Source organism: Colossoma macropomum, unplaced genomic scaffold, assembly GCF_904425465.1.
Source record: "Colossoma macropomum unplaced genomic scaffold, Colossoma_macropomum, whole genome shotgun sequence".
In the NCBI taxonomy this organism is placed as follows: Eukaryota; Metazoa; Chordata; class Actinopteri; order Characiformes; family Serrasalmidae; genus Colossoma; species Colossoma macropomum.
The window spans coordinates 39,036,146-39,050,241 of NW_023494791.1; the positions used below are offsets into that span (position 1 = coordinate 39,036,146).

The window sequence follows — 14,096 nt, forward strand, 5'->3', positions numbered from 1 at the left end:
CTGTTAGGAGGTGGCTGTCCCAAACCCTAACCCCTAATAAGTGATATCATATCGGCTTTTTTAATATTGTTGTTTCTTTAAGATCTTTTTAATTTATGTTAAACTAAGGACAAAATATTTAGAATGATCATCAGTTTACTTTCTAAACAAAAAAAAACTTTATTCAAAAAATGTTCTCCCATGTTTTCATGTCACTACCGAAACACAAAGTTTTAGTCTGTAGATGGAGACTTATTTTAGCCACACCCCTTTAGGAAGTGAGACTGCATGGCTGTCCCTCATGGCCACCTAGTGAGCAGTCAGATCCCATTGTTTTGATGTAAATGTGTCCCAAAGTCTGAAAATCAGTGTAAAACCTTAAGAACAGTCATTACCGATACATATATTTTATGCCATTAAGTAAACGTTTTGTATGTTTTGATGAATTTTGATGATGATTTTATGTGTGTACAGCTGTGCAAAGCTGTGTTTGCTAGTCATGCACTGGCTGGTGTTTTGAGTTGTGCTCAAAATGAGCTGAAACTGTCACTACCGAAACAGTAACTACTGTAAAGTTTTAGAGGCGTTATGTTTGTATTGATGGTGTCAAAATAGAAAGTTCAATCATTAGTTTTAATAAAATAAAGATAATTAAGGTATAGGTTCACTCAAAGCAAAAGGATTTTAGTCTAAAGTCCAAGTCAGTTAAAAGTTTGAAATGTGTTTTGAACTGCGACTTTGAACCAACTTGACAGAATTATGACCATATAATATATCCAATGAGGCTGTTTTAGCTATAGTTTGGATATTGGCTGGCTGCACATGTCTCAGAGGAAGTACATGCTAGCCTTCAGTCTCCCACCTTAGCAGCGTCATGTGATAAGAGACCAAAATAGCGTGTGGAATTGCACATGACTGGGAGAAAAAATGAGTTAATACAAGCAAAAATCTGTAGTCCATAGGCTTAATAAATTTATGCTTTTAACAAATATGAAAAATACATTAAAAGGTTTCCTACAGCTCCTGATCATTTTTCTCCACTGTGATGATAATTCACGATATTTGAGGTTGATTTATGGATAGCAATGTTGCACTTTTACATATTAAACTATAAAACAACCAAATTGTTCAACACAAATAAAATAAGCACTGCTGACACTGTGATGATAACACTGCCCAATCACCCAAGCCTAGGAAATTGCTTTTCCATTACACTCCTATCATAACCTTAGTCTTATTTAAGGTTACAGTGGTGGGAAGTACAGAAGGCTAAAATTAGTAGCTGAAGTCTAAAATGATGTGAAAAATAGAAGTTGTGTTAAAGGGGAACTTAGTCACCTGTTTGGTGTTTATGTTGATGTGTGGGAAAAGTGACTGTAGTGCACTGATGGTCTCAGTCTGGAATGCCTGCAGATCCTCTGTGTTGTGCTGGAAAAACAAGTATTAACATTTATTTACACAAGATGTGATATTCAGTGTTTATACAAACTACTGCAACAACATGTCACAAGAAGCACAAACATTAAGGTCCATTCAAATACAGGACAATGATTCAAATATCATTTTATCAATGTAACAGTTGTTAGTGAAAATGGCTCAAAAATGGTTGCTAGTGAAAACTAACCAGTAATGCTTATAAGCAACCAAATATGGATTTTTATTATAATGTCTTAAAATTTAACCTTACAAGTTTTAATTTATACAGAAATCAATATCCTCAGTGAGTTGATAGTTTCATCAGTCTAAATGAAAACGAACTACTGCTGAACCAGCTTATGTAAGTATACTTTAAATTAACCAAGTGTATTTCACTGCTCAAAGCTCGCTTCATGCAGGGGACCAATCACAGTCAAGGGGAGGTCTCAGAACAAATGAGGCAGTGATCAGGAGTTCTGTTAAGCAAGCAGCGTCCACTGCACCATTACGAATTGAAACCACTGCATTGGTTTGGCCAAAAAGACTTGTTTTCCGCTGAGATGTCATTTTCGTTTGAAGTATCCTGCTGGCTTAAAGCACCTAAGCAAAATTGTTTAAAACACAGGACACAGAAAACACGTTTGGTTGCAGATTTGCACAAGCAAGATTTCACTGCTGATGTATGCTGATTTATTGAAAAAGACTATACCAGAGCTTCTTGATGTTCCAATGAGGAACCTCTACACTGATCAACAAGACACAGTCATTACAGAACAAGGCTGCATACTATCACCACATGTGTTCAACCTTTATGCTGAACACATAATAAGAGAAGCAGGACAGGAGAAAGATGACTAAGGATTCAACATTGGTGGAAGAAACATCAATGACCTTAGATAAACCTGCGGATGACACAATGCTTATATTGGAAAATCTGAAAGGCCTGAAAGCCCTTAAAAGGAAAGAACAGAATGAGAAGATTAGACTTCAACTCAATGTTAAAAAACATTGGTTATTACCACAAGAAAGACTCTATCATTGATGGTGAAGATGTAGAAGTGGTGGACAGCTTTTGCCTACTTAGATCAACTGTTAACAATGAAGGATCCAGCTGTCAAGAAGTAAAACACAGACTGGCCTCCAGAAGAATAAGAATGAAGGAGCTTGAAAAGATTTTCAAAGGTAATGATGTCTCTACAAACAAAGATTAACACTTTCTATGCATTGATCTGTAGTTTCTGTAGTTCTTTATGGATGTGAAAACTGGACAATTGAAAAGCAGGACAGGAAAAATACTGATGCCCTTGAACTTTGGTGTTGGCGAAGACTTTTGAAAGTCCCTTGGGTGGAAAAGGCCTCACCTCTGACTCGTAGCCCAGATAACTAAACTGAAGCTCTTATATTTTGGACATATAAAGAAAAGTTATGCTTGGAAGAGGAAGAGGAAGAGGATGGCTAGTATGGTGGATGGCCAACAAAATGACGGCTATCTGGACATCCATCCAGATATCGTGAACAAGATACTTTTGCATAATACTGTATGTACAATATACATGAAAACATAACACTATAACCACACAACAATAGGCAGTATGGTAGTAAAGACTGTAAAAGTACAAATCAAAAGCACAATATTTGCAATAAGTTTTAAACAAACTCACTTCACTCTTTTCCCTCGCCTGGTGTGCTTCCTCAGTCAGGTATTGCAGCTTTTCCTGTAAAGCTGTTACGAGCCTTTCTTTCTCACTTAGACTGAGAGCAAAACCAGATTAAATAAACCACATGCCAAGTACCATCAAAACTTCTATACCACAACAAGAAAAAGAACTGAAACTCAGTGCATTATTTTGCATTGTTCATGTCAGATGGGAATCAAGTATGTGAAAACAGGTTGTAGTGGATGGGTGAAAGGGCTGTGTAAAAGTGGGTACCTGTTCTGCAGAGACTCCAGCTGTGCTGAGGCGTTCACCTGCTAAAACATGGTGGCTAGTAACTAATTACATTTACTCAAGTGCAATATTTCTTTATGTAATTTCTGATTTTACTTAATCCAGCAGAAGTGTATTTACTGAATATCTGAATATTGGCAGATTTCCTGCATTCCGCTGGTATCAGTTCCAAAACTCCAGTATTGGTCAATGCCAGTGAAAAAGGCCACAGCATGTGGTTTGACAAGAATTTGGCAAGATGTTGAACGCAACTTACACTTGTGTTGTGCTCTTTATGCTGCTTCAGTTCCTCTTCAAGCGAGTAAAACTGAGCTTCCCTCTCTCTCAAGCTTTACAAAAGCAAAAGGGATGAATTGAAAGGCCGTTATGATATGAATAAGCAATAGATGTTTTCTATCTATTCTATCAATGTTTTCTATTATGGCTAAAGTAATATTTGGACAGGATTAGTTTTACATAGAGGAAATAAGGCAATGTAATTTTTACTTGTGTTGAACAGTAAAACATGTAAAAGGAAATAAAACAAAACTGATTTTATGCAGTGATATTGACTGTTGGCTCAAAATTCCCAAGCTAATTATAACGTTAATTACACACTGCATTCACTTAAGACAACTAAGTAGACAGTTAGGGTCAACGAAATAATGGCTAAAATAAATGTTCTGACACATTTTCTACTCTATATTGGAGTGAAGGCAGTCGAAAAGCCACTCCCATCTCGGTAATTTATACCGGGATTTCTTATCCAGCGCAAATCGGCCATAAATACTGCACACATTCTCTGGTGCAACTGCGTTACTCCACCTCCGCATGGAAAAGTAACCCTGTCCAAATTACAGACAGGTGTGTTAAACTTGCTTACCTGTTTTGCATTTGTTCAAGCTTTGTTGTGCTTTCATGCTTGAATGAAAAATAAAATTAATTAATAAATAAATAAATAAATGATAAAGAACAAGTCACAATGTTATAAAGGTATAAATAAGCTTACTTTGCTGCGCTCGAGGTGTTGCTTGAACTGTTCAAGGTCTTCCTGAAGTGATGCTATTTGGTTGTCTTTCTCCTTTAAACTGTAAAAAAGATCAAATAATACAGGCAGTAAAACCTTGTTTGATAGGTACAAGATTGAAGTGTGAAAATGTATGAAAACTGAGGTAAAACACATCCATACCGTTTTCTGTAAATGCTCTACCTCTGCTGCTCTGTTTTCAGCCTGATGAGAAATATTTGGATTTTATTATAGAACACAGAAGAAGGTGGTGAATTTCAGAGACGTGGCAACTACAGTTCACTTACAGTTTTGAGCCTTTCCAATTCCTCTGTCAGGCTTCTGAGCTCCTCTTGTAGTGATTCAATTTGGCTTTGGTTCTCACTGTGAGTACAGAAGAAGTAACCTTCAGTTTTCATAATCAGCTTGCCCTCTATCTGATCTTTGCTGAACCCCTGGTTTATTATGTACACCTGCCTCGTTCCTTTGCTCGTTGGTCATTTTATCACTTTGTAGGTTTACAGTTACTGATTGTAGCCTATCATCTATTGCTGAACAATTTATCACCTCCCTTCTACCCTGATTATCAATGGAAAGGGACCATGATTGGACCACCACTAACCAGATATTGTGGGTGGTGGGCCATTTGCAATACACATAACAAATAATTTCTTGAAAGATGCTCACATTCATCAAAATCATGCTACAGAAGTTATGTAAATGAAACTGTGTTTCAATTTTATCAGGCTGATACTACCTCGTCTATAATTTTGTCATGTTTGACTCTTCAAACAACATAGAAGTGTACTGTATTTTAATATTACTGTATTAAAGTAATTGCTTGCATCAAATTACCACACTTCTTTTTCCCCCTCAACTAGTGGCATTTGTTACTGTTAACCTCATCTATGGGGTAAGAAGTAACTGTGTTTGCGCTCACTCTGCTTTCGGCTGAATTGGTAATTAACAGCAGGTGCTCGAAACAAAGGTTTTATTTTTAGTAGGGATTAACAGAGAGTAGTAAATAGTAATCCTGCTAAAACAGTGGGTTGTGGCCTGCTACATAAATTCATCAGTATTTATGGCAATAAAACTGTAAATACATTAGTATGCACCATAAAATAAGGCATACATACTTGTTTGATGGTGGCTCTGTCTCTGTTGCAGCCTTTTCCTGTTGAAACAATACTTTAGTTAATGAACACTGCTAAACAATATAGTACTGTAGATAATAAAGCACAAGGAGAATGTCTTACCAGCCTAGTGACTGTATCTCTCAGCTGAGTCAGTTCCTCTTCAAGCAAAGCCACCCTGCTCTCTTTCTGCTTCAGGCTACAGGAGGGAAAAAGAGACAGAGTAAATGGGAATTGATGTCAAAATGAGGATTTTAGTTTTGCAGTAAATTTCTAAATTAGAATTAAGATTTGTTGCCCTCTATCAAATCAAATTTAAACCAAAAGTGGGCAAAGGTCAGATATTCATAAAGAGGACCTTAAAGCTGGCCAGCATTACAAAACAATAGCTTTGGATATTTAACCCTTGTATTTAGATAGGACATTCAAACCCATACTCTCATGCACTTAGTCACAAGTGGTCTTTTACACCATATGCAGCAGTTCTGTATTTGCTCACTTTATGGACAAATACTGGGTGGTTATAGACGTGGGCAGGCATGCAACAAAGTTGCAAATGTGCAGCAGAGAAAAACAAATTAGTAATTATCACAAGCTGCAAAACACATGAAGCTTTTTAACATCCAGCACATAACTTATGCACAAAATCAGATTTTTTTCAAAGAAAATTATTTTGGCATCTCAGAGCATGCATCAGCATCTATTTTGACTTAAGTTGAATTTTAATTATATTAAAATTTGTATTCAAAAGAAATTTAAATCAGTTCATTCACTAGATAATTCATAAAAATGTATAATTGCATCTCATTTTAAACCTCCCTATTAGTTGCTTTTTTCCAACAAAGGATTTTGGCATCTTTTAAATGATGTGCTTGGTTTGTCACTGTTCAGCATAAATCTGATTTTATTGTATAGGCCTTTTTTAAAACTCTGATAATTCTGATTTATATTTTAAAAAAAAACTGTCCATGAGCAGTAATTCGCTCAGAAAAATGCTAATATTTTAATAAATACATATGACATCAATTCAAATGTAGTTCAATACAAGTAGTGACTCAATGTATGGTGTTTATATCTTTTAACTTCTTAACTTGAGGCAGCCCGATACTGCTTGTAGTTTTCATCTAATACCTGGTTTGGCTAATCAATGCCTAATTAAGCATTAAGTGTTTTGGAAACTACTTTTGTAAAATCGAGAAATTCTTACTTTTATTGCATCTTTGTTTGTTTGCATTTATTCTAATGTTTTATGGTGTTTTTACAAGTAACAACACATTAATTGCTAAGATCAATTTTAATCCATGTACAGTACTATCTGTACTGTACTGTAGATAAACTTTAAAATGAGCTATTTTCTAAAAATGTCTCTCATGATCAAACTACTCAATCACTCTACTACCCCACAGGAAAAAAACACAGCTAATGACATCCCACAGGGTGAGTGTGTGATAAGATACACTGTGTGCAGGATGGATTTTTTGCAGTATTGGATTAAATTCATTCTTTTTCCCTCTGGTATCCGATTCAAAATATATGCTGGTAGCGGCCTAAAAGTATGTGGACGCTTCTCCTAATTATTGATTTCAGGTGTTTCAGTCTTGCACATTGCTAACAGGCGCATAAAAACAAGCACAAAACCAACCAATCCCCACTGACAAACACTGATAGTAGAATGGGTTGCACTGAAGAGCTCAGTGACTTCAAACATGGACTGTCATAGGACGCCACGTTTACCACAAGTCAGTTCCTGAAATTTCTGCCATGCTAAATCTGTCCCTGTCAACTGTAAGTGGTATCTGTATGAAATGGAAGTGTCTAGGATCAACAATATCTCAGCCACAAAGTGGTGGACTATGCAAACTCACAGTCACTCAGTCACAGCATCACTCACTACAGATTTGCCTCTGGAAGCAAAATTAGCACAAGAACTATACATTGGGAGCTTAATGGAATGGGTTTTCATGGCTGAGCAGCTGCACACAAGCCTAAGATCATTATGCACAATGTCAGGTATTGGCTAAAATGGTGTAAAACACGTCGTCACTGGACTCTGGAGCAGTGGAAACGTTCTCTGGATTGATGAATCATGTGTCACTATGTGGCAGTCTGATGGACAAATCTGGATTTGGAGAACGCTACCTACTGGAGTGCATAGTGCCAACAGTAAAGTTTGACAAAGGAGAGATAATGGTCTGGGGCTGTTTTTCAGGGTTTGGGCTCGGCCCCTAAGTTCTAGTGAAAGGTAACATTAATGCTACAGCATAAAAATATGTTTTGGACAGGTGTCCACATACTTTTGGCCATATAGTGTATATACAGACTGATAGTGACAGCCCTACACTAGATACAACAATAATGCCCTAAACATGCATTCATGATACACTTAGTATCATCATTAGTAGTTTTACTTCTATCTTTCATAAATTGCAGCATGTGTGACAGAACGAGGCTTGACACAGCAGTTAATCCTACTTAACGTCCTTTCATTGGTGAATGAAGAATCTGCAATAACTTCAGAAGGAATGATATGAACTTCAGAATGAATGTATATGAACTTCACTCTGCGTTTTCACTCTGTTAAATCCTGAGGAACATGACAGTAACAACTAGCTGTCAGCTAGATATACCCAAGAAAATGATTCTATCTGACATGTTAAGGCTGCCTGGAGGATGGTGGCTAGGTTTGAATATGAGTTGACATTACAAGAATACATTTACACATATTTATCTAATATAAATTCAACACAACTTACCTGTTTTTTGCTTCCTCCAGCTCTGACACCACAGCCTGTCCAAAGATCCAAACTGACATTAGTAATGATGATTAAGGACCAAAAAGGAAGAATCATTACTAATCCTTACCGGTATCAATAAGTAATAAAACATAGTGCTTTCAAAGACAATACGTCCCATGCTATCCCAATGCACTAATGTCCACTCTTTTTAACCTTTGTGTGGTGTTCGGGTCTGTGGGACCCATTTTTGATGTTTACCAAAAGAAAAAATTCTGCGAATTATTATTATTTCAAACCCAGATTCCTTGGCCTTTACTCATTTTCTGTGAAGAAAATTCCACGAGGAATAAAAGTGTGGAGGTGCTGTGTCCTTCACTCTGTTCTCCTCCTACATGGCCTGCTGTTAGTGTGTGTGTGTCCGTGTGTGTATGTGTTTGTATATGTGCGCGTGTGTGAGGGTGGACAACATGCACAGGCTGCTGACTGGCTACAGCTGCTAAAGGAGAACCTGGCTGCTTGTTTTACACATATTTTACACATCTGGTATTTTTAAATAAATTGCTATGGCTGTATTGATTAAAAAAAAATAATAATGTGGTGGGTCCACCAGACCACTGAGTAAAAAAAACATCAACACCACACAAGGGCTAAGATTGCGTGATACTCCTTGGCATAAAAAGCTTCTATTCAATATTAGCTAGATTAGCTACATTAGCCCTGTAGCTCCAGTGCAAAACTAAAGAGGTAAACATCAGACACCAAACATGCTGACTGACTACTTTTGGGTTAAAGGGAAATTTTGTAAATTAGTAACATTTTACTGAAGAGCAGCACTCGTAAGGCTATAAGATACGATAAAAGGCTTCCGACAAGCATCAGTTGTCCCAAAGTCTACTTTTGTTCGTTTTGATGTCATTTCACCTCACATCTTAAGACTTTTTTTTATTAAAACAAATGATTGAACATTCCATTTTGCCACTAACAAAGCAATCATAACACTACCAAAACATTTGGCAAAGTTTCAGTAGTGACAATTTTAGCTAATTTTAATGTTACGCACTGATTTTCAGACATTAGGACACATGTACTTCAAAACAACGAGATCTAACTGCTCACCATGTGGCCATGAGGGACAGGGACGCAATCTCACTTCCTGCTCTAAAGTGCAGGCGGGTGGCTAAAATAAAACAAGCCTCCGCCTACAGACTAAAATTCTTGCTGTGTCCGAACCTGTGCCTTATTCACTATGTATTGCGCTATTTTGCAGAGTTGTCTGAAAACATCCAGTGCACTCAAACAATCCCACAGTGCACTGCAATAAGTAGTGTGCAACCAGTGCACCCTAGCGGAGAGAGGATACCCATAAAGCACTGCGTTGTTGTCTTTGAAGATTCATGAGCTAAAATGGCAGCATCTCCAGAGACCTCCCTTCAAACTTGTTACAAATGAAAGTAAACTCTCTTTGTGTGGTTGTACTGGACTGGTGGCAAGATGTTTTTGCGATGGAATCTGCTTTCGCACAGTAATAAGCAAACCCATATGACGTAGTGTCTGAAATCATTTACCACCATCAAGATTTCCGCTCCAACCATTAAAAATTCCGCTCCAACAATATCTATGTAGTGATCGAGATTTTTAAATTTAGGGTGATTACAGAGCCATTTCGGACATGGCATATGTGTTTTGGTAGTAACATGAAAACGTTGGACAGCGATTTTTAAAGTTCTTTTATTTGAAAATTAAACTAATGATAAATCTAAATCTTTCAACTTTGCTTTAAACAGAAATAAAAAAAAATCTTTAAAAAGGTGTTAGGGTTTAGAACAGCACCTCCACTAAAAAGGACCCTGTATATGATGTTTTTGTATATATGTAGCTTATTATTACCTCAGTGAATGCCTTGGGTTTAAATAGATCAAAATATAATCCTTGTAAACATCTAAAGTCTGAATACTTAGATATTTTTAATAGCTGTAAGACTGCAGTTTGAGCTAATTAGGTAAAGTGGTCCATAAACGTGTCATGTAGCCCTATGAATACCTCCATTCAGTAAAGTGTAAATTTGTAAATTTGCCAAAACCTGTAAACCTGTAAATTTGCCAAACTATCACTTAATTTGTATGCAATGTTTGATTCAGGAGTGTTACCTCAGTGTTTTGCTCCTGCTCCTTGCTCTGGCTGGCCTCCAGCAGTGTGCGGACGGAGCCCAGTTGTTCCTGCAGCTGCCTGTTCTCCAGCTCAGCCTGGCTCAACTGCGCCCGCAGGCCCTCCACTTGCCCCACCTGCTCCCTCAGCTCCACCTCCAGGGCAGCCACGCGCCCACGCACCTCTGTCACACAGAACACAAACCAACATCTATTAAACAAGGTGTAGGACAGACCTGGTAAAGTGGAATGTATGCATAATGCCAGGGGTGGGCAATATGGCGATATTTTAATATGATAACTTCTGTCATAATATGATTTTCTGGTTGTATTATGGAAATCATCAGTACTTAGTTAGTTGTATTAAACTGGATTTAGTGTCAACGCAGTCTGTCAACTATTCAATAAAATTGACTGCAGTTCAGGTTCATTATTGTTGTTGTTATTATTATTATTACCCTGGCGGTTGCTATCATAGTCCTCAAAGTTGATGATACTGATCTTTAAAAAACACTGATTTTTACATGACATGTCATTTACTGTAAAAAAGTACTCCACAATGCTCTATAATGCTCATGTGTTACATATGGTCATTCCAACAGATTGCAGTGCACTAGAGGAAATGTATGGGGCAACAGAGCAGCCAAACAAGGCATAATATCAATATAGTTTTTAGCATTTTTTGATGTTTTAAATGAAGGGGTAATTTGAGTTTTATGAGAGCATTTTTTATAATCTTAAAAAAGACAGATAATGTAAGCAAAGTTTTGCAAACACTTCACTACATTCATGGCTGTTTTCTATTAAATTAGCATAAAAATCTAAAAGTGCTTTGCTACATTACATGCTCAAAGGTATCCACATGCTTCTAATTAGTGAATTCAGCTATTTTAAGGTGCACCAATTGCTGACATGGGTATTCAAATGCACACCTTGTATAATCTCCATAAAAAAAAAGCATTGCCAATTTAATGGGACGCTCTGGAGCAGCTACGTATGAGCCTAAGGTCACCATGCCCAATGTCAAGCATCAGCTGGAAGGGTACACAGCCTCCCAGCACTGGGCTGTGGATAAGAGCTCCTTTATTGCTGCATTATCAAAATGCCTGTTACTATGTTTAGACTTTACGCCATCATTTTGGAGGAACAAGACAGGCGCAGGCAATGAAAAAACACATTTCAAGGATATTTTGAAAAAAATAAGAGATAAGCAAAGGAGTCATATAAGCCAGATCAAGTGTCTTTGTGCAGTATAAGTTATATACCTGTTTTGGTACCAAGTTTGTGTCCCTTTGCTAGCATTTTTCTTAATGACAGGCCAATAAAAGAAGCTGAGCTCTGATTAAACAGCTTCCATAATTAAAACAAGCACAGAATTTCACATTTTTCTACTCTTTTCTGTTCACCGAACACAACCCTACCTGTGAGGGCGACGCTGTCTCGCTGAGCCTGCCCCAACTGTGTCTGCAGGCTGCTGTTGCTGCTCTGAGCCTTCCTCAGCTCCTCACTCACCTCTTCTAGCCTCCGCTGCAGGGCCTGCTCACTGGACACCCTGCACGTCTGAAAGACGCAGCACACACACAACAACAAAATGATATAAGAGATGGCAAATATTGTTTCAAGTCCACAGTGACACAAAAGTCATTTTATCAGTTGGTAAAATTACACAGCATAACAAGGACATTTACCATCCCTTATATGATTTTTTGCAGTGAAGCACTTTGAACATAATTCACTGTAATAAGGCACAAACTTCCATTGTTACAAGTAATTAAAAAAAGTGCAATGCAGACAAAGGGTGGGCGATACAGAAACAAATATAACATCACGATACTTTATGATACTTTGCATCATGATATTGAGTCTTTCTGAGAAAAAATGCACCGACAAAACAGCAGTGGTACATCTAAAGCCTGTGAAAACCTAGGAGTGCAATGTGTTTTCTGTTTTAAAATAAGTTAATAAAATAAAATTGCATAATTGGCTGACATCCAGTCAGCTACTTGTTTTTATCCAGTATACTATAAACAGCTTATTGTGTACAGGCTCTTTTATGATGTATCAGAGATATTTGACTTTCTTTTCTCACACACAAACACACACACACACACACACACACACACACACACACACCTATAACCTTATCCCTCTGAGTCGCAGGGGAGCTGGAGCCTATCCCAGTCGTCACTGGGCGGAAGGCAGGATACACCCTGGACAGGTCGCTAGTCCATCGCAGGGCATACAGACAGACAGACATACACATTCACACACACACTCACCTAGGGCCAATCTAGCATGTCTTATTGGCCTGACTGTACGTCTTTGGACTGTGGCAGGAAAACCACACAGACACAGGGAGAACATGAAAACTCCACACAGAAAGGACCCTGGTTGCCCAGCCGGGAATGGAACCCAGGCCCTTCTTGCTGTTAGCTGACAGCGCTACCCAATGCTCCACCATGCTGGTGTATTTACCTCCTGTCAAGGCATCAAAACTGAACAATTAACTGTATAGTTATTTCTTGGTCAGCTGTGTGTTGGCGCATTTTTAGTTCATGCACAAGAGAGATTAAAAAAAAAGACTTGAGTCGATTCCAGATGTGGCATTTGCACCCGGAGTCTGCTACTGTTGACTTTCAAACTGAGGGTCAAAGAAATGTCAACAGCTGCGAAAGCAGGCCATTGTGAGGCGGAAACTGAGACACAGCCAAAACATTGGCAATAACAACCTCGGTGAAAGAACAGAGCAGTAGATGACTGTTCTGAAGAAAAGGCACAGATGTATTAAAGATTACCATTAAGAGAAGAACACAGCAGCATGACTACTAGGATTTACTTATCGTTGATCAGCCTCAGGAACAGAAATGGTCAGTCACTTCACCTGAAGCTCAGTGAGCATGAATTTTACTTACTGAAGGCAAGAAAAAAGGCAAAAAGCCCTGAACACAAGCAGGAACTGAAATGACAGGTGAAGGCTACAGACTGCATTATATATCTGGTAGAGCAACACTACATAAGATGACCAGCGCCTGGTAGTGTCTGTAAGTCTGTAGCTGTATTTACACGACTACATGTCTTTATGCTACAGCCAATCAGCACAGAGCTCATTTACATGATATCAGTCTTAAAGGCACGTTACCAAAAAAGCCTGCTTAAAGACGTTAGAATTAAGACAGGTAGGAAAATTGGCATGTAAAAAAAACCGGTACATAAAACCTTAATTGAAGTTCAGGAAAAATGTAAAGTACAAGAAGAATGCTAACTTTACGTCTAGCACTGTTCAGACAAGCTTGCATTCCACTTTCCAACTTTCCTCCCTAATGTGTAGGGCTGCATTGCAAACCTCCGCCCAGTGCAAAGCAATCAAACTAGCAATCAAATAATGTGCCAGCATGCAAACAATCGCATTAGCAAGGCCAACCCTGCCAAGGGGCAGAGACTATGCTTAACCTAGCAAGCCTAATCAAGCCTAATCACAGAAACATACAAACACAGAAGAAGTTCAGCAGATACACTGCCAGGCCTGAGAAAGAAAATCAAAATGCAAACCAGCAAGACAGCAAGGCCCAACCTGTTCGCTAGCTACTTAGCATGCTATCAGTTGCATTTATTTTAAGGAAAAGGAGAACATCTTAGCTAGCTGTCTGAAGGTAGGAACGTTTCTCAGACTGCACCTGGTGATAAGCACATCGTCTAGTAGAAAGTTCTGGAACAGCTTAAAAAACATGATCACACAGGAAATGAAAATAATTTTT

The 14,096-nt window shown here is 38.1% G+C and overlaps 1 protein-coding gene across 5 annotated transcripts in view; it reads right to left on the reverse strand.

The window, feature by feature from the left end:
• Positions 1-14,096, reverse strand: part of rrbp1a (ribosome binding protein 1a) — a 43,770-nt gene that overhangs the window by 13,249 nt on the left and 16,425 nt on the right. For 4 of the 5 annotated variants that reach the window (XM_036575058.1, XM_036575061.1, XM_036575057.1 and 1 more), the window contains exons 8-20: positions 11,763-11,901; positions 10,345-10,526; positions 8,216-8,250; positions 5,586-5,661; positions 5,466-5,503; positions 4,638-4,713; positions 4,516-4,554; positions 4,333-4,413; positions 4,207-4,244; positions 3,601-3,673; positions 3,327-3,367; positions 3,057-3,147; positions 1,318-1,407 (exon numbers count right to left, since the gene is read on the reverse strand). In XM_036575058.1, coding sequence (XP_036430951.1) covers positions 1,318-1,407; positions 3,057-3,147; positions 3,327-3,367; positions 3,601-3,673; positions 4,207-4,244; positions 4,333-4,413; positions 4,516-4,554; positions 4,638-4,713; positions 5,466-5,503; positions 5,586-5,661; positions 8,216-8,250; positions 10,345-10,526; positions 11,763-11,901 — 999 coding nt within the window. The remainder of the gene's footprint in view (positions 1-1,317; positions 1,408-3,056; positions 3,148-3,326; positions 3,368-3,600; positions 3,674-4,206; positions 4,245-4,332; positions 4,414-4,515; positions 4,555-4,637; positions 4,714-5,465; positions 5,504-5,585; positions 5,662-8,215; positions 8,251-10,344; positions 10,527-11,762; positions 11,902-14,096) is intronic. The other variant, XM_036575060.1, reaches the window with a different exon arrangement.